The following is a 26,148-nucleotide window of genomic DNA, read 5'->3' as shown; positions in this document are numbered from 1 at the left end:
CACTATTACTTACCTCCTAGTTTCTCTGGGCCCTCAAGTACCTTGGCCAGCCAGTCCATCTTCTGGGCTGCAGTTAAGAAGCCAGCCAGGGTGGCGGTCACATCAGTGTCAGTGTTTAATGTGGAACCCTGCTGCAGAGGGAGCTCACTCCCAGGGCCTGCCCAGGAAGCTTCCGGGCCCACTGCTGTGGACCTGCCACAGGTTGCCTCAGAACCAAGCAGTTAGTGCCTCTGACAGACAGCGCCTCTGTCTTTACAATTTGGGCTCGAAAATGAAGTCCATCATGTCTGTCATGTTCTATAAGAAGCATGTCCATGAGTCCAGCCCACACTCAAGGGAAGGTGTGGATTCCTAGAGATGCTGGGAAGATGAGTTACCTTGGAGTTGCCTGCATAGGTCAAGTGCTCATCTGAGCCCTCATGGGCAGTAGCTGGTACCATATGAAGCAGGACCACCAGGTTTGATCCCAGGGCTCATTCCTTAATGGCTCTGAACCCCATGACTGAGGTGGTGTCCCCCCATGGCACTGCAGTAGCTCCTTCACAACTTTGTCATGTTGGGGTTGTGGGAATGGCTGGGCAGGACAACACGGGAGAGCTGACCTTCTTATAGGTGACAGACACCCAGTGTGTTAGCGTAGGTGTGACAGACACCCAGTGTGTTAGCATAGGTGTGACAGACATCCAGTGTGTTAGCATAGGTTTACAGATACCCATGTGTGTTTTCATATGTGTGACAGACACCCAGTGTGTTAGCATAGGTGTAACAGACACCCATGTGTGTTAGCATAGGTGTGACAGACACCCAGTGTGTTAGCATAGGTGTGACAGACACCCATGTGTGTTTCCATATGTGTGACAGACACCCAGTGTGTTAGCATAGGTGTGACAGACACCCAGGTGTGTTTCCATATGTGTGACAGACACCCAGAGTGTTAGCATAGGTGTGACACACCCAGTGTTTTATGATGGGTATGACAGATATCCAGGTTTGTTAGCATATGTGTGACAGACACCCAGGTGTGTTATCACAGGTGTGACAAACACCCAGGTGGGTTATCATAGGTGTGACAAATGCTCAGGTGTGTTGCCATGCGTGACAGATTCCCAGGTGTGCTATATGTGTGATAGACACACAGGTGTATTAGCATATGTGTGACACATGCCCAGGTGTATTATCACAGGTGTGACAAACACCCAGGTGTGTTGCCATATGTGTGACAGACAGCCAGGCATGCTATATATGTGACGGACGCCCAGGTGTGTTACCATGTATGACACACACACAAGTGTGTTACGCTATCTAGGCCACCAGAAACAAGCTACATGTTATGCTCAGTATGTGGGGTGCCAACTCCGACCCTCCCAGGTCCCCCAACTTCAGAGAGTGTGTGTGACAGGACAAGGAAGTGCATGAGTCCCAGCATAACCTTGAATCCACTCTAATTAGTAAAAGCCCCGCCCCCTGAAGATGGGGAACATTTTCAGGCATGAATACTTTAGGCATCTCGCACTTGATCATGACACAGGGCAAGGCAGCCTCACATTCCTGGAATGTGGCATTGATCTGTGTGAGCTTTGGTGAGGAGTTGGACTCCAGCTGTGAAGGCTTCTGGAGCTGCTGGAGTGAATCACAGGAGGCTGGTGTCACTGGATTGGTCTCCGCTGCTCCGAGCATTGTTATTTTGTCTCAAGCACCTGACGCCTTTCCACTTTCTCCTGCAGGAGACAGCAGATGCCTCCTCTGCCCCCACCACATTCACGCCTGCTGGGGGATGATATTTCTAGATTTCTCACCTGCGGATGGCTCAGTCCCATCTCAGGACAGCTGTGTCTGCCTCTCTCTGGGCACCAAGCCCTTTGTGCTATAACCAGGCCGCAGGTGTTTCCAAGATCCAGACTCAGTGCCTTCTCTTTGGTCTGCTGTCCGGGGCAGCTACACTGTAGACATACCTATCCTAAAATGAACATTTCAGTGAATTCTTATTAAATCAAAACGGATGACACTCGACTGGGCACCTCTTATGCCAGTTGCTGTGCTGAGCTATGGGAATGAGGGCTTAAGATCATGTCATTTTACTTTGTTAATAACAAGTTGTGACTGTATATTGTTTTCCATTCACTAATCCAGTGTCTGTGATCTCCTGCCATGAGTGTGGAGTTCTGCTGGATGCTGGCCTATGGGGTCAGACCACCCAGGGCCACCACTCTTAGAGGTTCTGGGACCATGGTGGGCAGAGGAGTGGTGCAGGAGGACCCAGCCTGGTCACAGTGTGAGCATAGAGGACTCACACCTGAACATAGGAAGGAGTCTGAGGAGGTGGTGGCCTCTGGGCCATTTGGAAGAACAGATGTCAGGATGAATGGGGACCCAACTATATCAGATCCTCGTTGGTTAAAGCTTGGGGGTAAGTTGAGGAGAAGGAATAGAGAATTTCAAAATTGAAAGTAGGAGTTCCTGTAGTGGCTCAGCAGGTTAAGAAACTGACTAGTATCCCTGAGGATTTGGGTTTGATCCCTGGCCTTGCTCAGTGGGTTGAAGATCTAGCCTTATTGTGGCTGTGGCATAGGCCAGCAGCTGCAGCTCTGATTCATCCCCTAGGCTGGGAACCTCCATATGCTATGGGTGTGGCCTTAAAAAGACAAAAAGAGACAAAGAAAAAAAAATTGAATGTAGAGCTTCCCTTTGTGGCTCAGTGGTTAACAAACCCATCTAGGATCCATGAGGATGCCGGTTCGACCCCTGGCCTCGCTCAGTGGGTTAGGGATCTGACCTTGCTCGTGGTGTGGGTCACAGATTTGGCTTGCATCCCGCATTGCTGTGGCTGTGGCGTAGACCAGCAGCTGTAGCTCCCATTGGACCCTAGCCTGGGAACTTCCATATGCCACGGGTGTGCCCCCTCCACAAAAAAAGTAATTACAAGCAGGAGTTACAATCCTCCCAAGGGCTATGCAGAGCCAAGCAAAGTGTCCTCTCTGCTGTGTTTGTGTCTTTCCAGCCTTGTATGAGCAATCCTGCGAGGTGTACAGGCATCAGGGCAACACAGCTGGTTTCTTCTACATCGACTCAGATGGCAGTGGGCCCCTGGCGCCCTTCCAGGTGTACTGCAACATCACAGGTAAGCTGCAGAATTCCCACTCGAGCTTGATGTCATGACGCAATGTGCCCAGCAAAGGAAAATCCACTGGAAGAGGATACTTGTGTAAATAGACACTTAAAGGACCAACTGTGCAGGTGGGGGATGGTATTTAGGTAAATAATAGAAATTAGCAGCTCGGTTATTTTCTTCTCTCTTAAGTTTTATCAGAGTATCATTGATTTACAGTGTTGTGTTAGTTTCAGGTGTACGGCAAAGGGATTTAGTTATACATACATATATATCTATTATTTTTCAGATTCTTTTTCCTTATAGGTTATTACAGAATATTGAGTAGAATTCCCTGTGCTATACAATAGGTCCTCGTTACTTATCTCTGTTTTTTTAATTTTTAAAATGTTTATTGAAGTGTAGTTGATCTACAATGTTGTGGTAATATCTTTCGTGCAACAAAATGATTTAGTTAAACATATATACACGTCCATTCTTTTTCAGATTCTTTTCCCATATATTTAGTCATGGAATATTGGGTGGAGTTCCCTATGCTTAATAGCAGGTCCTTGTTATTTACCTATTTTATATATAGCTTGTATCTGTTAATCCTAAACTCCCAGTTTAAGCTCTAGGTTATTTTCATGAGAGAAGAAAACTTGCTGAGGGTTTTAATAATGTTCCACTGAACCAAGAATTAATTATCAAGCATTTTCTGCAGAGCTTACCAAGGTCATTTCTCTTAAAAGTTAAAAACAAAAAGAGGAGGAAAAGAACCCAAGAAACAAAAACAAAACTCAAACTCAATAGGAAGCCCTGACTGGGAAGTGGCAAAGTTTGAGCCAGATCTGGCCCTGAGGACTTTGTGATTGTGATTCCCACATTCTCTCTGAGCATCATCCTGTGTCAGTGGGATGGAAATCTGAGTTTCTACTTCCTAGAGGTGTGCAGAATAAATGCAGTGTCCATGTTAGTGCAACTGGCCAGGGTGGTTATCTGGAAGATGCTTAATCAAAAAAAGGGGGCTATTTCTATTTTCCCTGGCAATCTCACTTCTTTCTAAAGTTCCTAAGGACATGCTAAAAGCCAATTACTCCATGGCTTTAGAAACAGCATGTGGTCACTAATTTATTCCAAAAAAAAAATAATAATTCCACACCCCAAACCTGATGTAATGGTTATTTAAAAACTTAGCAATGCGAGCACTCCCTCTGTTGGGAATGTTGTTAATGGGCATCTCACATTTTAGGCTGGTTTGTTGTAAGTACCAGACTTCAAAGAGGCCAGCAAGATCATGTAATGAAGCAGAAAAGTAGGAGCTTCTTGTGTTTCTCCAAGTCCTCAAACCCTAGGCTTTGCTGCAGCAAGACAGCCACATCTATGGGACTCTTCCTCTAGTCAGATACAGTTCTGGGCACTCAGGATATGCAGAGACATAAAGGCATAATCATTGTCATTCACAAGGCAGTAAAAGCAGGAAAAAGAGCATGCAGTATCTCAGGTAGAAATATAAGCAAACTTTGCCAAAATGGTGATTGAGGACACTGAGCCATAATTTGCCTGTCTGAATGAAAAGGGCCACACTGTTTGTGCAGAAAATGCTAGCTACATGCAACCAGATGCCATTTCATTTCATTACCATAATATTTCATCGCTCCAAAAGGTGTGCTAGTTGCTTCTCAATGGTCCTATCACATAATTACAAAATATGTTGCTATTTCCTTTTCCTGGTTGTGCATCCTGTGATGTTCAACTACCTGGTCAAGAAATAGGCTTCTCAGTGGATCTTGGTTATTTTTCAAAATTAATTAACATTTGGATCACTGGGGAATCGGTCTAAAAATAGACCTCCCACACCCAGAAATTCAAATTCAGTAGAAGTACTTTTACTGAGCTTTCCAGGTGATTTGGATAAAAATTGTCCCTGGTCCACATGTGCAAAAAACAGAGGAAGTGATCTGGATGCAGAATAAGGCAAAGGAGGCCAGTGCCTGCTGAGTGATGAGTGTGACATATAATAATAGGATTTTTGTTAATGGCCATCAATTGCTCAGCTCCTACCATCTCTGGGAACTGAATGGAGAGGTTATAAATATCATTTCTTAATCCTTACAGCATAAATCTGAGGTAGTATTTTTAACTCTATTTTACATCTTAAAAGGAGAGAGAAGATGAGAATTGCACGACTTTCTCAAGGTAATAAATCGTGAGACTAATAGTCAAGACTCGAAGAAACAAAGAAAACCTGGTGCAACAATAATTTCTATTACTAAAACATGAATTGGACACTTTGTATTGCTTATGTTTTGCTTGAAACAGTGCTTTTCTTTTTCTTATAAAAATAATCCATGTTGATTATAGAACAGTTAAAGAAAAAAAGGAAAGTATGGAGAAATGTTAAACTATAATCCAAGGATTGCTATTGATATTTTTATTGTTAGAATTTCTTTTGGACTTTATTCTATGAGTGAATATCTTTGACATATATTTTTCTATTATGAATTTAATAACAAGTGTAGACTTATCCTATTTCCATTAATATTTATTTTGAAATTAAAATATGTATATTAAATCTGGCTCACAAAGCTTAACTCTCCAAAATCCTGTAGGCACAGTGACACAGAGCGTATGATGGGTTCATAGATCTCATTTGCATGGAACGCTCTGCTGCTCTTGGACAAGACTTGTCACAGGATTTATGTTTGATAATTTGTCTAAGGATGACTAAAGATGAATGTTGACATATATTAAAGGTGGCTGTTTTGCTGATGTTATGCTGAAGAAATCAGGACCTCTGAGTTACATCCTAGAATGGATAGGCTGTATTGTGTGTGATGCTGAATTTCTTTGAAATATGCTTTTCTGGTCACATGCAGTTGCTAAATGTATGGGTGTTTGGTTTCATTTTTGTTTTTCTAAAATACCTGTTGAACTGAGAGCAAACCTCTATGTAGGCTGAATTGTGTAATTCCCGTATTTCAGTGACAAAGATTTTAAGTCATAAATATAGTGATAATCAAATATGTAATTTTTATTTGTAAATGTTAAGTGTTTAAATATGAGTGACTTCTGACCTAGAAAAAGCATGACAAAGTGGTCCAGGGGACAGAGGGAGGGGGGAAAAGGGAGGGAGGGAGAGAGAGATTGAGGCAGGAGGGAGGAAATGGCCAGAGGAGGCTTGCCCTATGTTTTTAACTTTGGTTTCTAAAGCACAAAGCTGCTGTTCTGGGCACTTTTCAGAGGCATTCCTAGGGCCGTAATGTTGCTGTCTGAGATTCTTGACCTCCTTAATCAATAGAAATTGATAAGAGGCCAGACAGAAAAATTCAGGGGCTTTATTGCGGCCCCTGCTGTAGCAGGGGGTTGGGGGGAGATGAGAAAAAGCAACAGTTCCCCTTGCTTGAAGAGTGAGGGTGAGCTGGTTCCTTATATGGGGTGAGGGTAGAGGGGTCTTAGGTGGTCTGTCCACTCCTTTGGTAGGTTATGTGCAGGGGGCATGTGTAGTTCCCTGATTTTCCTCCCAGCTCTTCAGATGTGGCAGTTGGGTTTTTAGGTTTTTTTGTATCTTCTTGCCCATAATTTGCCCAAACTGCACATGCACGCAGTTATTTTTAGTCCCTCAGAGTGTCTTTGTATTGTGTTGCTGGAGGAAATGTTTGTCCGGGTGTGCAAGCACTGGAGCCACTGCAGCCAAGGGTCCCAGTTCCCAGTTTGTGTCACTTACACAGGGTGCAGAGTGCGGTGAGGCAGGGAACCAGGCTTTTCTCTCTTCTGCTCTTGTTTTGCTCACTTCAGGCCTGGCTGTGCATCTCTAAAAGAAGGATCTGGAGCCAGTTGGTCCCACAGGCCTTTCTCAGTTAGAATTCCCTAAGAGACCACTGGAGGGTGAGAAGAAAAGAGGAAGTTTCTCTGTAGTCTGCAGAATCTTGCAGGATGTTAGGGGGTAAAGACAAGTCTGAGCCGAGGAAAACTGGGGCTCTGAATCCCAGCTGCCAGTCTCTTTACAGTGCACCCATTTCTCCAGGGCAAGTGGCACCTTGCCCCCCAACCTGCCCCCAGCACAGGGAGATTTAGGTCTGTGCATATCACCTGCCACAGGGAATCTAGGGCAGAAGAGGAGGTCCCGGTGATCAAGGGGCATCTGCTCCTGTGATGTAAGTGTGGCCTCTGCCTGGGGTCAGGAGGATGAAGTGTAGGAGAGACTCAGCGGGTGATGAGGCATCTGTAGGTCTGGGAAGGGCACCCTCCCCTGGGATGTGTTCTAAGTCACAACCAGGGAACCAGGGGTGGGAGAGAGAGGGAAGGCCTGGGGTCTGGATGGAAGACTGAGTGGAGTTATGAACAAGAAAGATAAAGTGTGTGATTCTTCAAGGATAAGTACTTGGCCTACTTTGAATATATCTCTCTATGTGCAGTTCATTTCAGCTCAGTGTAAATGTGCACATTCTGGGCACCGGGGCCTGCTCTAGTTTCTAACTTTGCACAGACTGAGCAGTTTAAAACTCCCAGAAGAATATCTTCTCACAGTTCTGTAGGGCAGAAGACCAAAATCAAGGTGCCAGCAGGCCCACTCCCCTCTTAAACCTGCAGGGGAGGCTCCTTCCTGGCCTCTCCCAGCTTTTGGAGTTTTGCTGGACCTGGGGGTATTTATGGGCTCCCAGCAGCAGCACCTCAGTGTCTGCCCCCTCATCCAGAAGCCTGTCTCCCTGCTTCCACGTGGTCTGTCACCATAACCTTTTCCTCTCATGAGTCTGTGTGTGTTTCTTCTCTTGTCTTAAGGACACCAGTCCTGTTGGATGAGGGTCCAACCTGATGGAGTTGGAAGTTATCTTAATTTAATGTCATTTGCAAAGAATCTATTTCCAATCAAGGTCCCATTCACAGATCCCAAAGGTGGGGACTTCATGAGCTCCTTTGAGGAGACCTAGTTCAACCCAGCATCTTGTGGAAGAGTTCTCAGCCAGGCAAGCAACCTCTCTAAGACCCTAATGGAAAGGAGGAAGCAGCAGGAGAAGAGGCAAAGGGAGGCATTTCCAGGAGGAGCTTATGAACCTCAGGAACAAGGATCCAGAGATGTGGGGGCCATCAAACTCTCCAAGATGTCTCACTGGTTTAGGACATTGAGAAATGCATGGTTGGACGATATAGAAGGATCAAACCGACTTCAATAGGGACCAGCAAATGGCTTTGAAGTCCCATAACCTGAACTATAGTTAACGATTAAGGAGATCTGCTGACTTAAATCCAGGGAAAAGAAGGAATTGTTTTAAGATTCATTACTTTTTTGTTTGTGCCCATGGCATGTGGAAGTTTCTAGGCCAGCAATCTAACTTGCATGACAGCAGTGACAATACCAGATCCTTAAACCCCTGAGCCACCAGAGAGCTCCAAGAAGGAATGCTTTCATCATGGCTAGATCTCAAGCATGCCAGACTACCTAGCTGTCCCTGGCAGAGAGATGGACAACTTGCTGAATAACAACAACGGGACACCCTCCTCAGGTTGTACATGGCCTTGAGGACCCTTTCCCCCCTCTGGAGGACTGCAGCTGGCAGCCGGACTGCTCACATTAGAGGCTGTTGACAAAGGGATGAATGTGCAAGAGGAAATTATGGGCTGGGGGCAGAATAGAAAAGCTGGTAATAAGGGAGTTGGTCCCACCATTAGGGCCACAGAGGTAAGAGGAGAGGTGCTGCCCGAACAGAAGGTGGGCAGGATGTGAGGAAGCCATGCCTTTGCCTGTGTGGGGACAGCCAGCAAGGAACCTGCTGAGTAACCTCAGCCCCTCCTTTCCCTCCAGCCTCCTTCCTGCATTTCCATGGAGCAAATGCTGCTAGGATTCAGAGGGAAAGAACACTTCTTGGTATAAGACTTTTCATCAGCCTTTCTAGGCCCAGGGAAACCTGCAGAAGGGTGAGCAGGACATCTGGTGGGTCAAGTGGAAAACATCCTGTTTACAGAACTGGCCATAGTCGGCCTGGGAAATAGTGATTCAAATTCATCAAGGATTAAAGATGGTGATGAGGTGGGAGCGGTGAGCAAAATCCGCAAGTCATGCAAATATCTGAAGCATGATTTGTTCATTAGATTCCACCCTGAAGCAGAAAGGACCTCCCTGTGCAGCTTCAAGGGGAGTGAGGTTAGGATGGATGCAAGAAACACACAGGAATGAGAGACAGGGAGAGCCTGTTCGCTCTGAAATTTGATAAACCACTCAGGTGATAAATCACAAAGGCACAAGTGGACAGCTAAGAGAAACCGTGACATACTAAAAAGTAATGTTTTGTTCCAAGGGGCGTCTGGGCTCCAGGCCACTACCTGATGGTAAAAGTCTTTTATTTTGAATGTGGAGAGTGTCAGGCGACAGTGTGAAGTTTGTGATCACTCTTGGCTGTGGCCATCTAGTTGGGCAAGGAGAGAGGGGGGCAATGAGACAACAAGGAGTCTTGTGGGGACACAGAGTTTTGTTGTTGATGAGTATGTGTGTACGGTAGACTCGAAGTTTGGGTTAGAGGCGGGACACTGAGGTCAACACAGAGGAAAGGCAGGAGGGGACGAAGAGTGGGGCACAGTGGTGGCTGGACTTAGCCAGCATCTTGGGTGCCTGTTCAGGAAGTGTGGGTCGATGTTAAAGGGGAATGTTGTTTCCCTGTTGATTCCTGCTTCCACTCATGCAGTGGTTGATTGTGTGTTTTAATTTGGCTGAATCACAATGCCTAGATATTTTTACTTGGTCGGATGTTTTTATCCATGTTTCTGTGAGGGATTTTGGGATGAGATTAACATTGAAATAGTGGACTTTCTTTCCTTCTTTTTAGGGCTGCATCTATGGCATATGGAAGTTCCAGGGCTAGGGGTCGAATGCAGAGCTGCAGCTGCCAGCCCACACCACAGCCACAGCAGTGCTGATCCGAGCCACATCTGTGACCTACACCGTAACTTGCTACAATGCGGGATCTTTTTTTTTTTAATAATTTTTTTTTATTTTCCCACTGTACAGCAAGGGGGTCAGGTTATCCTTACATGTATACATTACAATTACATTTTTCCCCCAGCCTTTCTTCTGTTGCAACATGAGTATCTAGACAAAGTTCTCAATGCTATTCAGCAGGATCTCCTTGTAAATCTATTCTAAGTTGTGTCTGATAAGCCCAAGCTCCTGATCCCTCCCACTCCCTCCCCCTCCCATCAGGCAGCCACAAGTCTCTTCTCCAAGTCCATGATTTTCTTTTCTGAGGAGATGTTCATTTGTGCTGGATATTAGATTCCAGTTATAAGTGATATCATATGGTATTTGTCTTTGTCTTTCTGGCTCATTTCACTCAGTATGAGATTCTCTAGTTCCATCCATGTTGCTGCAAATGGCATTATGTCATTCTTTTTTATGGCTGAGTAGTATTCCATTGTGTATATATACCACCTCTTCCAAATCCAATCATCTGTCGATGGACATTTGGGTTGTTTCCATGTCTTGGCTATTGTGAATAGTGCTGCAATGAACATGCGGGTGCACGTGTGTCTTTTAAGTAGAGTTTTGTCCAGATAGATGCCCAAGAGTGGGATTGCGGGGTCATATGGCAGTTCTATGGATAGATTTCTAAGGTATCTCCAAGCTGTTCTCCATAGTGGCTGTACCAGTTGACATTCCCACCAACAGTGCAGGAGGGTTCCCTTTTCTCCACAACCCCTCCAGCACTTGTTATTTGTGGATTTATAAATGATGGCCATTCTGACTGGTGTGAGGTGATATCTCATGGTCGTTTTGATTTGCATTTCTCTTATAATCAGCGATGTTGAGCATTTTTTCATGTGTTTGTTGGCCATCTGTATATCTTCTTTGGAGAAATGTCTATTCAGGTCTTCTGCCCATTTTTCCATTGATTGATTGGCTTTTTTGCTGTTGGGTTGTATAAGTTGTTTATATATTCTAGAGATTAAGCCCTTGTCCGTTGTGTCATTTGAAACTATTTTCTCCCATTCTGTAAGTTGTCTTTTTGTTTTCTTTTTGGTTTCCTTTGCTGTGCAAAAGCTTTTCAGTTTGATGAGGTCCCATGGGTTTATTTTTGCTCTAATTTCGATTGCTTTGGGAGACTGACCTGAGACAATATTCATGAAGTTGATGTCAGAGAGTGTTTTGCCTATGTTTTCTTCTAGGAGTTTGATGGTGTCCTGTCGTATATTTAAGTCTTTCAGCCATTTGGAGTTTATTTGTGTGCATGGTGTGAGGGTGTGTTCTAGTTTCATTGCTTTGCATGCAGCTGTCCAGGTTTCCCAGCAATGCTTGCTGAATAGACTTTCTTTTTCCCACTTTATGTTCTTGCCTCCCTTGTCAAAGATTAATTGACCATAGGTGTCCGGGTTTATTTCCGGGTTCTCTATTCTGTTCCATTGGTCTGTCTGTCTGTTTTGATACCAGACAGACAGACCACACTGTTTTGATGACTGTGGCTTTGTAGTATTTCTTGAAGTCTGGGAGAGTTATGCTTCCTGCTTGGTTTTTGTTTCTCAGGATTGCTTTGGCGATTCTGGGTCTTTTGCGGTTCCATATAAATGTTTGGATTGTTTGTTCTAGTTCTGTGGGATTGCATTGAATCTGTAGATTGCTTTGGGTAGTATGGCCTTTTTTACAATATTGATTTTCCCAATCCAGGAACATGGACTATCTTTCCATTTCTTTACATCTTCTTTGATTTCTTTGATGAAAGTTTTATAGTTCTCGGCATATAGGTCCTTTACCTCCTTGGTCAGGTGTATTCCGAGGTATTTGATTTTGTGAGGTGCAATTTTAAAAGGTATCGTATTTTTGTATTCCTTTTCTAATATTTCATTGCTGGTATACAGAAATGCAACTGACTTCTGAATGTTAATCTTATATCCTGCTACTTTGCTGAATTTATGAATCAGTTCAAGTAGTTTTGGGGTTGAGTCCTTAGGGTTTTCTATGTATAGTATCATGCCATCTGCATACAGTGACAGTTTGATCTCTTCTCTTCCTATATGGATGCCTTTTATTTCTTTGGTTTGTCTAATTGCTGTGGCTAGGACTTCCAAAACTAGTGAAGAGCAGTGGTGAGAGTGGGCATCCCTGTCTTGTTCCAGATTTGAGTGAGAAGGCTTTCAGTTTTTCCCCATTGAGGATTATATTTGCTGTGGGTTTATCATAAATGGCTTTGATTATATTCAGGAATGTTCCCTCTATACCCACTTTGGCGAGGGTCTTGATCATGAATGGATGTTGGACTTTGTCAAATGCTTTTTCTGCGTCTATTGAGATGATCATATGATTTTTGACTTTTTTTTTGTTAATGTGGTGTATGATGCTGATTGATTTGCGTATGTTGAACCATCCTTGTGAACCTGGGATGAACCCAACCTGGTCATGGTGTATAATTTTTTTGGTATGTTGTTGGACAATGCGGGATCTTTACCCCACTGAGTGCGGCCAGGGATCGAACCTGCATCTTCAGGGACACTATGTCGAGTTCTTAATCCTCTGAGCCACAATGGGAACTCCTAACTGAACTTTGAATAAAGCAGATTACCCTCCAAGTACTGAATGGGCCTTGTTCAGTTAGTTGAAGGCCTTCACAGAACAAAGAAGAAAGTCTGCCAGCAGACTGTCTCTGGACTTGAACTACAACTGGTTGCTAGGCCTCCAGCTTGCTGATTTTGGACTTACCATGCCTCCATCATGCTATGAACCAATATGCACTGGGAAAAAGTATGTGTGTTTTTTGAGATCCTATTCTCCAGGATGAACTGGAGAACTCTGACTAATGCACTTGGTCCTACACGGCCCCTGCTCTGTGCTCTCCTCTCATTTTCTGAATATTCCAACATAACACTGTTCGCACTGCATTATGACCATGGAGGATTGCTTGTGTGTTCCCATGGGGCTGTGATGTCCTAGATGGGAAATGAGAGGTGAAGTGTCAGGAATTCCTGGATCTACTTTTACATGTAACCTAATGAGTCTAGTGTAAATGGAACACTGAGAAATCACAGCTGGATTAAGTTTAATGTCAACTTTTCTCCTTTTTTCTTCCCCAAATTTATCTTAGACTGAGGGTCTGTCCCATTCAATCAGTGAGTTTAGAATGATGGACACTGCCTTAATGTCTATCTTACCTGGGACTGGGGCATTCCTATCATTTGTAGCCTCTGCTACAAGTGCCAGAGTGAAAGGTGTCCTGCTCCTCATCGCCTCCACGCATTTCCATTGTTACCTGGCCTCCCCAAACCTTTTCTCTAAACATAAGAATGATGAGTGGGACGGTTCCCTCTTACACTGTTGGTGGGAATGGAAATTGATGCAACAACTATGGAGAACAGTGTGGAGGTTCCTCAAAAACTAAAAATAGAACTACGATATGATCCAGCAATACCACTACTGGGCATCTATCTGGAGAAAACTGTAATTTGAAAAGATACCTGCACCCTAGTGTTCATAGCAGCACTGTTCACAATTGCCAAGACTTGGAAGCAACCTATATGTTTATCAACAGAGGAATGGATAAAGAATTTGTGGTGCATATACACAATGGAATATTACTTAGCCATAAAGAAGAATGAAATAATACCATTTGCAGTAACATGGATGAACTTAGAGATTATCATACTAAGTGAAATAAGTCAAAGGCAAATAACATATGATATCACTTATTAGTATCTAAAAAAAAAAGGATAAAAATTAACTTATTTGTAGAACAGCAAAGACTTTGAAAACAGACTTATGGTTACCAGAGAGGTCAGGGGGAGGGATGGACTGGGGGTGTGAGATTGGGATATGCACCCTGAGGTATATGGAATAATTGGCCAATTGACCTGCTGTATAGCACAGGGAACTTTGCCCAATATTCTGTGATAATCTATGTAGGAAAAGAACCTGAAAGAATGGGTGTGTGTACATGTATAACTGAATCACTGTGTTACACAGCAGAAATGATCATAACCTTGAAAATCAACTATACTTCAGTAAAACTCTAAAAACGCAACGAATGGCCAGTGGGAGGAACACAGGTTCTGGAGTCGCTTTGGGGTTCATAGCTTAGTGCTGTCACATTCTGGTTGGGTGACCTTGGACAAGTCATTTCACATTTCTGGATCTTGGTTTCCTTATCAGAAAAGGGAGATGCTAAAAATGTCTTCCTTTCAAGATTAGTCTGAGGAATAGAATATATTTATGCAAAGTTTCTGGCCCCTCAAGGTAGATGGTCATGAAATAGCGTAGCAAGTATCACAGGCTAATAGGAACCATGCCCTTGTTCTCTCTCACTGCTGTCCTGGTAGCATAGATAATATCTGCAGAGTTGTAAAAGATAGTGATTTCCTCCTGCTACCAATAATGTTTTATTCCTTCCACATCGTTCAAAGGTTCTCAGAGCCTGGAGGGAGCGTTTCTGAGGGGAAGTTCCCAGTATCAGTGAAGCAGAATTAGAAGGCTGAGGCACTCTGACAAGATTTTCCTGAGAACTTGACATTTAAACTCATTCTACTGTTTACGTTTTGCCATTTTTAATGTTAACAGGACACCCTTGTCAACGTGTTAAAAGATGTTTCCCAGCTGCACAGCGTTTTTCTTCTGTACAGTATAATTGCGTATTGGTCTGCAAAACTGTTTGTCTGGAACCACTAACTAAAACACATTTCTCTCCTATCTTGACAAATACAATACACATCTCATGTGTCTAGACCCTTACAGTGATCATCTGGCTCTAGGAGAAGTTTGCAAGGAATGTTAGTTAAATCTTGAAAGCAAAACTTGTTTTCCCTCTTAAATAGTGCCTAATCCATTTGTAGTCCTATACATGTCTTTTCACTCTTGCTCTTTTTTTCTCCCCAAAGGCAAAACAATTTTATTGTTAGAAAATTAAAAAGTACAGATTTGTAGAAAGATTACAATGAAAAAAATAACTTGACTCTGCTACATTGTGGTAACTACTGAAAAATCTTGGTAATTATCCTTCCAGAACTTTCTCTCTCTCTCTCTCTCTCTCTCTCTCTCTATATATATATATATATATATATATATATATAATGAATATATATATATATATTCATTGTAATCTTTCTGCAAATCTGTACATTTTAATTTTCTAACAGTATTTAATTTTCTGTGTGTGTCTTTTTTTTTTTTTTTTTCATTTTTGGCTGCCCCATGGCATATGGAGCTCCAGGGCCAGGGATCTGATCTGAGCCACAGTTGCGACCTAGGCTTCAGTTGTGGCAATGCTGGATTCTTAACTCACTGATCTGGGCAGGGGATTGAATCCACATCCCAGTGCTACCAAGATGCCACTGATCCCTTTGCACCACAGAGGTAGCTCCTAATATGTGTATAACAAAGTTCCTAGGCTAGTGGTTAAACCTGTGCCACAGCAGTGACCTGAGCCACAGTTCACTCTTACTCTTATGATGCTCTATTTCTCCCTTCTTTGTCAACAGGCTCTGTTCTCATTAAAACTCATCAAAGTATGCCTGGGAGTAGATGGAGCAGCTATGATTGAAGTCTCTCTGATATTCTACACCTGATTGTGTGGTGGGATTGTGTGTAATAGATTATCATCCAAGTCACTGAGAAAAAGAAAGAAATGTATCCATTTAGCTCCCAATGTTAGAGCAGTGTCACCAAATTTCCAGTGTATATTGGGCTGCACAGGGGTCTGTTGCTCTACAGGACATGAGAGTTACCCAAGGCATAGGATGGGGCGACTCACTGCGGCACATTGATTTCTATCCAGGCTTTTTAGTGTGCTATTAATTTTCATAAGATGAATTTTACACCAAAGAGAAGTAGAATTCAGTTGTTGGGGTCATGTACATCCATGATAAAGTTTTGTCTTGGTATCTCCTTTTGGCAGCTCCCTGTTGATTTCCACCCTAAACACTTCTCTTCTAACACACCCCCTCACCTGCGCACACACACACACCAAAAAGGAAGTATTAGCTTCCATTGCTCCGCCAAATTCTTCTACATGGCATGGTCAAGTTGGGCTCAAGTTTGTATTCTTATTATTATTCCTTTTTTTTTTTTTTGTCTTTTGGGCCCAAACCCGCAGCTACTGAAGTTCCCAGGCTAGGGGTTGAATTGGAGCTGTAGCTGCCAGCCTACACCACAGCCACAGAAACACTGGATCCAAGCCGCACCTGCAACCTATGCCACAGCTCACTGCAACGCCAGATCCTTAACCCACTGATGTGTCCTCATGGATACTGGTCGGGTTCTTTACCGCTGAGCCATAATGGGAAATCCTCAAGTTTGTTTTCTTAATCATAATTTGGATCGCCATCTTTGCAGAAGAACTGTGGCCAAAACATTGTCCCATGACCACAGACTATGTAAAATTGTGCTGAATATCTACTGGGTCTCGGCTAGTTCAAGAGGCATCACAGAGAAGGAACTGGAATACTTTTTTTTTTTGCAGATGTGCTAATGAGGCTAGTAAGTTAAAGGAAGAGGATTCCAGTTATAGTCGTCAGAGCTCAATCTTTTGCTTCACTCCCTGTGCAGTGCTTCCTATATCAACAGCTCTATAGCAGGGGAGGCAACCTCTTGTTTGCATCAAAATGCATCGGGTCATCTGCTCTGGCAGGCAGGGACAAGGTACTGATAAAATGGAAATGATGAAGATAGGATTCCCCAGGGGCACAGAATTTATAATCCCATGTTTTTGAGTTAAAAATACCAACATGTTTAGGCTTTTCCACTTGGACCCATGCCTCACGCAAAAGCCAGGGTGATGTTTTCAAGACAGATCTGACTGGGCCTCCTCACCTGTGTGCAAATGCCTTATTCAGGGCTTAATATTCTTGAAGATCATGGTTGTGAGGATGCAGGAGTTCATGTACCTTTATTAAAAGTCCTGGCACCAGGAGTTCCTGTTGTGGCTCAACAGATTAAGAACCTGATTAGTATCCATGAGGATGTGGGTTTGATCCCTGGCCTCTCTCAGTAGGTTAAGGGTCTGGCATTGTCCTGAGGTGAGCTGTGTCATAGGTCAGATGCAGCTTGGATCTGGCATTGCTGTGGCTGTGGTGTAGGCTGCCAGCTGCAGCTCTGATTCGACCCCTAGCATGGGAACTTCCATATCCATATGCCACAGATGCAGGCCTAAAAAGGAAAAAATAAATAAATAAATAAATAAATAAGAAGTCCTAGCACTGTATCTGATACATATTGAATCCTCCCAATTATGATGGTTCTTATCTATTATAATTATTTCTGTGGGTCCACAAGCAAGGTCCTCCTTTGTAGCTCAGGCTTTCCCTTTGTCAATAGATGGTGATGATGATGGCCATTAAGGTCGTCAGGCAGGCAGTGAAATGAGTTAGCGTTTACACAGTGTTGGAGTGACTAACAGAGCAGGTGGTAAAGAAAACGTAGGCTTTTCTCCTTTTCCTCTTTCCTTCCACTATCTGGGCAGCAGGCCACCTCTGGGGAGGAGGCCAAGGACTGTGTTTCCTGGTAGCACAGGCATCATGTGCTGGTTGACACACACTCGTGGGTGACATGTGTGCTGGCCACTAACAGTTTAATCATTTGGAATAATATTTGCCTTGTTGCTTATGTATTTCAGAGGGACAATTTGCTTACTGTAAATGAAGTATTTTTCAGAGGGACTATTGGGGGCTGAGGAAGAATGGTAATTAAATAGCTTAGAAGAGGGAAGCATTTTGTAAAAATGCCTGTCTCCCGTTTTGGTGCATCCTGCTGTCAGCCAAGGTGCAGTGACAGGTAAAGCTTCTAGAAGGCCAGCCTCTTAGGTGATGCTGGGGAGCGGATCTTCTTGTGTGGAAGGCCTCAGCTTCAAAGTGGTCTCCCTGGACGAGCGGTACACGGCTTAATCTCCTGCTAAAACGGGCCGTTAAATAAAACTACTAAGTCATAAAGCTGTAACATTAACCTGAAATTAGAGCATTGTCACCTTTGAATTGCCAAGAGTTTGAACAGGCACTTAGAGAAATTCCTTTCACACACAGTTTGGCACAATGAGCTGACTCTGTGATGGTGGCTGGGAACAGAAGGCTGGGGAGAGAGACAGGGAAAAGGACTGCAGTGTGGTTTTCCTTTATTGGTTCACTCGTTTGTTATCTACCCCATCCCCCTTATGTACTCAGTTCTTGAGTTCCTCTTTTAAACTCTCATTTGTTTTGTCATCCTTTAATTATCTCATTTATTTACTTCCACATTTCTTTTTCATGGGTTTGGTTACTTATCCATTATCCATCCATCCATCATTCATTCAGCTGGTCAGTTTATTCACCAGGCCACTCAGGATTAGCCATTCAAATAGACTCTTTTTTTTTTTTTTTTGTCTTTTTAGGGCTGCACCCAAAGCATATGGGTGTTCCCAGGCTAGGGATCCAATTGAAGCTGTAGCCATTGGCCTACGCCAGAGCCACAGCAACACGGGATCTGAGCCACATCTGTGAACTACACCACAGCTCATGGCAACGCTGGATTCTTTAACTCACTGAACAAGGCCAGGGATCAAACCCACATCCTCATGAATGCTAGTCGGGTTGGTTAACTCTTGAGCCGTGGGACTCCTCAAATATCTATTTGACTTGATGGAGCGAACCACACAAGTATAAAAAGGGACTCATAGTTCACAGAGAACCATACCTAGTAAACAGATATTTTATCTGGGCAGCAGGCCACCTCTGGGGAGATATTTTATCTGTGTGTGGAAAATGGAACAGAAGCCAATGGGTGGTGCAAAAGAGTACAGAAGAGGCGGTAGTTAAATCAAGGGATACAGGCAGACTAGGGATAATGCTCTGGGAAGATGTGTTTAAAGAGATGCCATCGGAGATGGAACTTGGTATTTGAAACAGCTGATGTTCAATCAGCATCTGCTAATTGGGGTGTTATGCTGAGCACTTCCCATTCATGATGGCATTCCGGTTTTCTTACAGTCATGTGAAGAAGGTATCATTCCTCCCATTTTATGGAGAAGGGCACTGAAATTCTAAGAGGCTGGATAAATTCTCCAAGTTCTTGCAAGGCACCAACAGTGAAGCCAGAAGCTGGATCCTCATATGCAGTTCCATCCCTGGGCTCCTAGGCTATGTGACACAGATGCTCTGAGGCAGAGAAAGACTCGTGTGTCCATGCAGACCTTTTCTTTGGCCTCCAAGGCCCCGTGCATTGGTCAAAGTTCTTCCAGGAGGTGACTCTTCAGGAAGGGGGTCTATATAATACCTTCCTAGTTCATCACTTTACTCGTCTGTCCTTTGGGATAATCATAGTCACCCATTGTGATTTTTTTATACATTTTATTGAAGTCTGATTTATAATGTTGTGCCAATTTCTGCAGTTGTCACAGCAAAGTGACTCAGTTTTTCTGTCTATATGGCTGTCTGTCTGTCTGTCCATCTATCTATGTTCTTTTTGATTTTATCTTCATCATGTCTGTCCCAAGAGATTGGGTATAGTTCCCTGTGCTGTACAGCAGGACCTCATTGCTTGTCTGTTCTAAATGTAATAGTTTCCATCTTCTAACCCCAAACTCCCAGTCCTTCTCACCCCCTCCCCCTTGGCAACCACAAGCATTTTCTCCATGTCTGTGAGTCTGTTTCTGTTTTGCAGATAGGTTCGTTTTTAGATTTCACATGTAAGTGACATAGGTATTTGTCTTTCTCTGACTTCTTTTAGTATGAGGATCTCTAAGTCCATCTATATTGCTGCAAATGGCATTAATTTGTACTTTTTATGGCTGAGTAGTATTCCATTGTATATATAAAATATATGTACCACATCTTCTTTATCCATTCCTCTGTCAATGGACATTTAGGTTCCTTCAATAGCTTGGCTATTGTAATCACCTATCATGACTTTTCTGAGCATTAGATGAGAATTATACAAAATAAAGTTCCTTAAATTTTATTTCTCTGAAAAAGGAACTGAGACGAATTTCTAAAATGCCATTTTCTAGGCCTATCCTCAGCAATGATTATTCATTAGGTTTAGGACAGTGATTAAAAATAGCATTTATAGCAAGCACCTTAAGATTTTGGACCTGGGGGACTATCTACATAAAGTGACTAGCACAGCACATAGTGGGTTTTTTTTTTTTTTTTTTTTTTTTTTTTTTTGCTTTTTACAGCCGAACCCACAACATATGGAAGTTCCCAGGTTAGGGGTTGAATTAGAGCTACAGCTGATGGCCTACACTACAGCTACAGCAACTCAGGATTTGAGCCATGTCTGCAATCTACACCACAGCTCACAACAACGCTGGATCCTTAACACACTGACCAAGGCCAGGGATTGAACCCAAATCCTCACGGATACTGGTCGGATTCATTACTGCTGAGCCACGAGGGGAACTGCAGTACATAGTATTTAGTAAGTCACTTTCCTTATTCGTCTTCCCACTTCTAAGCAGGGGACTGGGTGTTCAGGGACTAAAAGTGCTGTTCTTTTTAGGATCTGAACACAAGGCCTGACCCCTTCCTGGTGAACCTCTCACAGCACATTTTTTATTGCAGCTGCCTGGCCAGCCCTTCCTCTAGTGAATGGAGATCAGGACCCAGTCTAATCAGCCACTATTTACTGAGGCTCCCTTGTGCTCAGTGCTTTATAAGCCACTATAAACCACTCACCCCTGTGCCCTAGGATCTCATATGTAGCTTCCAGCTCTTAAAACTCTTCCATACAGGTTACTCTATTTGATTCCTACAATTACCCTCTAGATAATCAACAGCCATGGAATCTGGGCAAGTTAACTTCTGTGAGGCTCCCTTTCTTCACCCGTATAATAGGCATGACCAGTGACTTACCTCAATGGAATGATGTGCAGATTAAATAAATTAAATGACAGATGTACCTCATATGGTCCATGAAATAGGTGGCATCCTCTAAGAGCTCCTGAAATAACCAGGATCACCCAGAGACAACATTGCAGGAAGACCTAAATGCTGAGGGACTTCAGAGGCAGGGGTGATCAAGTAAGCCTTCATCAGAGAGGGGGAACTGAGGTCCAACAGTGAAAGGCAGGTTTCCTGGACTTGGCAGGGAAGAGGAAAAAGGAAAAGTCAATTCTGATGAACTCAGTGGGGTTCTGAATGTGGCAGTGCAAGGAGCAGGTGACCCAGAGCCCTGCACCTTGTCTGAGGGCTCCCAGCTCACCTGTATATTCTAGTACACAACTGCCCCTGAACTGAGAATGTTCCTTATTCAGAAGAGTGAAACGACAAATGGGAGGCACACGTGTCTTCCAGAAAGCTTGCTTGCCCCACTAACTTTTGCCCTGAGCCCTAGGATTTGGGAGAGAGATGATGAATCATGGCAGTGTAGACCTCCCAAAGAATGAAAGAGCCCATGATGTACCAGCAGCTGGGGATCCTAAGTTCTGTGGAGTAGAGGAAGCAGAGGGCCCCTTTGTCCAGGAGCCTACTGTCCATCACTCTTCATTGCAGTCAGACTCAAGTCTCAGAAGCACCCACCAGCCTTGCCTTCTCCATGCACAGGAGCTTGACTCTCTACATTTATATCTACCTGTCAAGGGAAGCTGGTCAGAAGCATTGGCTCTTAGACTGGGAGACAGTTTCTACATGGATTTTCCATATTAGCTCTGAGAATTCTGTCCATCTCTTGTGTCTTCTATCTGGTTTTGTTCCTCCGGAATGTAATTTTCTCACTTCCTTCTTTAGACTTAGCTCTCATTCCTTCCCCTATGACTCTCTTTAGCCTGTCACAGTCCCCCCTTGAATTCACATCATCAACACTCATCTACCCAGCCCAGCCTGGGTGGAAAGAGTGAGGGCTTGGCTTGCATTCCAGCATTGGCCCTTCACAGTTGTATTGAGTTATGTGATGTATGGAGTTATTTGGCCTCTCTGTGACTCAGCTTCCTCCTTTGCAATTAATAATAGCACCTATGGGGAGTTTCCTGGTAGTATAGTGGTTAGGACTCAGGGCTTTCACCACTGTGGCCCAGTTTCAATCCCTGGTCTAAGAACCAAGATCCCACATCAAGCCACTACATGCTGCAACCAAATAATAAATATGAATAATAGAATCTATGTATGAGTTTGTTGTGAGGTTTATGTGAGTAAACCATCAGAAAAAAGTGCCTGGCATTATAGACACAATATGTGTTAGCTTTTTCCATTATCTTTGTTTTCAGTTGAAGTAAAGTTGATTTACAATGTTATGTGAGTTTCAGGTGTTCAGCAAAGTATTTCAGTTACAAACACACACACATGTACATTTCAGATTCTATTTCCTTATAGGTTATTACCAAATATTGAGTGTAGTTCCCTGTACTATACAGTAGGTCCTTGTTGGTTATCTAATTCATGTATAATAGTGTTATATTAATTATTTTCAACACTCTGTTCCCAGAAAACTTGACACTGGTTTCTTGGTGTTTCTGTGTATAGAATGATAAAAATAACTAATAACTTTTATGAGTCAACAATACCCAACACACCAAAAGAACCCCTGCACATGAATTCAGTAAGAATAACAAATACTTATGCTTGAAAATGGATGTGCTTCGTGGTGTAAATTGCTGAATTTGATAATGTTTACTAGTTTTTGATTTTTGGTAATTGTTTGGTCAAATAGGTATAGTGGAAGAGGCTTTCTAGTTAAAAGAGACTAAAAGGGTATGAAATATAGACACATATAGGGATGTAGGTGTGTGTGTGTGTGCGTGCACTCTTGCAAAAGCCCATGGATCGGGGATTGCTGAAGCATAGTAGGATAGTTTTAGTATTTACTACACAGGAAGCACCACATCAAGTACTGTCTTATTTTCATCAAAGTTTTTATTCTGAAAAGCCCAAACTTACGGAAAAGTTGCAAGAATACTAAAATGATCATCCATACACTTTTTGCCAAAACTCTCCAAAGTTTGACAGAGTTGCATACATTTGTGCTATTTTCAACTCCCTTTCTCTCCTCTCCTTTTGTCTTTCTCATAGAAAATGTTTTTTTTTTTTTCTTTTCTGAACTACTTGAAAGCAAATTCCAGATACAGTGGTAATTTCAACCTGAAGACGTCACTGGTATCAGATAACAATAGGCACTGTGCTACATCAGCACAAAACTACAGGCAACGAGAAAATGAACATCACTTCAGTTAAGGTTATCTAGTACATAAGCCATCTTGTCCCCACAGGCTCTTTTAGAGCAGTGTCTGTTTTTACATTTTTATTTCAAGCAGTATCTATACATGTCTATATGTGTCTATATGTCATACCCTTTTAGTCTCTTTTAACTAGAAAACCTCTTCCACTAAACCATCTTGTTTTGCTTGCTTTTCTTGGCAGACATTAAGTTTTTGAAGAGCATGAGCCAATTGTTAAGTTAAATGTTCCAGAGGGGAGAACATTTGGTCCAGAGGATGGATTGGGGGTTTGGGATTATCAGAGGCAAACTATTTTCTTTGTAGTTTCTCATATTATTTTTTCATTAAAGTATAGTTGATTTACAATGTTTTGTTTATTTCTGCTATATAGCTAAGTGATTCAGGTATATACATACATTTTTTCTTTTTTAATATTATTTTCCACTATGGTTTATCACAGGATATTGAATATAGTTCCCTGTGCTATTTGGTAGGACCTTATTGTTTACCCATCCTATGTATGATAGCCAACAAGCAGATGTAAGCTAGATATATAGGATGTATAAATGAGAAGGTCCTACTGTATAGTAGAGGGAGCTATATTCAATATCCTATGGTAAACTGTAATGGAAAAGAATATGAAAAAGAGTATTATATATACTGAATCACTTGGTTGTACACCAGAAACTAACACAGCATTGTAAATCAACTATACTTCAATAAAAAATAATTTTTTTTAGAAAGGAAAATGTTCCACATTTGGGGTTTTTCTTGATTAGTTCTTCTCATTAGGATACTTTGGCAAGAAAATCTTGTGGATGGCATCTCCCCTCCAAGGCAGGCAGTGTCAATTTGTACCCTGGCTGGGATGTTCTACTCCATCATGTGACTTAAAGGAGGTCCACCAGATCTCTGCTGTGAAGGTGACTTATAATCAGCAAGTAATCTGTGGAGTTCTCTTAAAACATTGTGTGACTATCCTGTACTCAAACCTCTCCTTTCCATCTCTTAACCATCCTGACTGGTCTACGTCATGAGGCTGGCATTTGTAAAATGCCCTTTTCGTAATTCTAACACCTTCTACATTGATAGCTATTTTTTTTTTGCATTCTTGTCTACACAGCTTTTTATTTTATTTCTCATTCCGTCTCCATTTCCCCTTGCATCAGGAGAGGCTCATATTATTTGACTATAAAGCGTTGTTACTATTTTCAATATTTATTGATGTTCAAATTCACCCCCAGAGAGCTAGCAACCATCCCTTTAATTCTTTTCCTGTGTCTTCCTTCCATGGGCCCATGAATCTTGGAGCCCCGTCATGCTTTCTAGCACAAGATGCTCCAGGATGTTACCTTGAACTTTCCCTGTCTAGATCCAAACTCACCTATTTTCCCAAAGAAGTCTAGTTTTTCTTCGTAGCAAATAGTATTGAAAATTAAGATCTAAGTATTATGTTCGGTTTTGGCTTCTCAGCCTTTTTTCACTTTCCTCTGATTTTTCCCCTAGCCTGGGAACCTCTATGTGCCTTAGGTGCAGCCATAAAAAGAAAAAATATTTACTTGAATTTAAAATTTTCTTCCTAGAATATATCCTAAGGATGTATATAGCTAGAGAATACTATATTTTAAAAATTATTTGAATTCTTTTTTTTTCTCCTTTGTGGTTATTTTATCTGTTTATTATATAGTTAGGCTTTATTGTTTCTGTTTAATATTCAGTTAGTGTTTGCCTTTTTTTCCTTCATCCTTTTGGTCTAATTTTGTTTGAAATGTGTACAACATTTTCATGTTACAGGAGTATCTGCAGTGGTTGACCAGAAACTTGCTGTCACTCATAATGCTTTCCCTCTGTTTTTAACTCTCTCTTCTATTTAATCAGTTTATCTGCCTCTGTGTATCCCTTTTTCTCCTTTATTCTTGCACAACATGTAGAATGGACTTTAGCACCTTAATTCCTGGAAATCATTCTAGATTGGTTTAGAGAAATTTTATAGGGTCTTTATTATGGCTACATAGTATTTCACTGTGTCAATTAACTATACTGTATTCAGTCAGAGAGATTTTGCTAGATACTTACTTTTTCCCACAGTATTCTGATCTTAGCAGTAGATAGTCTGGGTGAGTTCAAGTATACATAGAATTTCAAATACATATTGAAACATAGTTTCCTATCATGTATCACTTTCCTGCAGATTTTAAGAGCTGTCCCTGAAGCCAGTAAAAATCTTGGTAGTCTTTTGAATGTTTAGTTTTCTGGTCAGTGAATGCCTACTGTGGGCCAGGTGCTAGGCATGCAAAGACTTATGAGATGTTCTTTTCCCTTTTGGGGTTTCCAGTTTAGCAGGGGTCTGAGTAACAAGTTATTATAGCACTTGAATGAAAAAAGCACAAGGTGGTGGTGGAGTTAGAAAAGGCTGGAGATGACACCCGGCTCAGGCAATTCCACTGATACTGGGAGGAACTCCACAGCAGGGCTGTCAGCTGAAAGATGAACTATTCCACTCTTCTTTGAGCCTTTGTCTTTTCAATAACCTCCAGAACCAGAATGTAAGATCCATGGAAGCAGAGTCAGTAGACTCTTCCATTTCCAGAGAGATTCTTTTCTTTTGTGACCTGGTAAGAGGTGACATAAATGCTGGATAGCCCTTCCTAGAATGAAGACAGGCCCTTTGCAGTCAGCTCACTGCTCCATGACTTCTATCCCGGCTCTCTTAGCTTGTAAGCAAAGAGTAGGGACTGTTAATTTACTATGCACTTGTGGCCCAGGAACTGTGTTCTTTGTATGGTCTCAGAGTCTATCTCACTTAATCTGTAGGATGAAGTGTGAGGCAGAGGTTATTTCCCACTTCCATTTTGAGAAATAAGAGGACCAGAGAGTTTGAGAAATCAGAGGACCAGAGAGTTTGAGGAATGGAACATTCCAGCATCCCTCAGCTAGTAACTCAAGGAGGGGTTGAGTGCAGGTCTGCAAGAGCGCCTA

At 42.6% G+C, this 26,148-nt stretch overlaps 1 protein-coding gene across 1 annotated transcript in view; it reads left to right on the top strand.

Annotated features, from left to right (window-relative positions):
- CNTNAP5 (contactin associated protein family member 5) overlaps nucleotides 1-26,148 on the top strand; it is a 449,251-nt gene that overhangs the window by 171,776 nt on the left and 251,327 nt on the right. The window contains exons 10-11 of the mRNA XM_047770224.1: nucleotides 2,999-3,118; nucleotides 9,344-9,348. Of these exons, the coding sequence (XP_047626180.1) occupies nucleotides 2,999-3,118; nucleotides 9,344-9,348 (125 nt within the window). The remainder of the gene's footprint in view (nucleotides 1-2,998; nucleotides 3,119-9,343; nucleotides 9,349-26,148) is intronic.

Source organism: Phacochoerus africanus, chromosome 3 (assembly GCF_016906955.1).
Source record: "Phacochoerus africanus isolate WHEZ1 chromosome 3, ROS_Pafr_v1, whole genome shotgun sequence".
Classification (NCBI taxonomy): Eukaryota; Metazoa; Chordata; class Mammalia; order Artiodactyla; family Suidae; genus Phacochoerus; species Phacochoerus africanus.
Note: the sequence above shows the minus strand (reverse complement) of the source record. Positions and strands in the feature narration are given on the sequence as shown.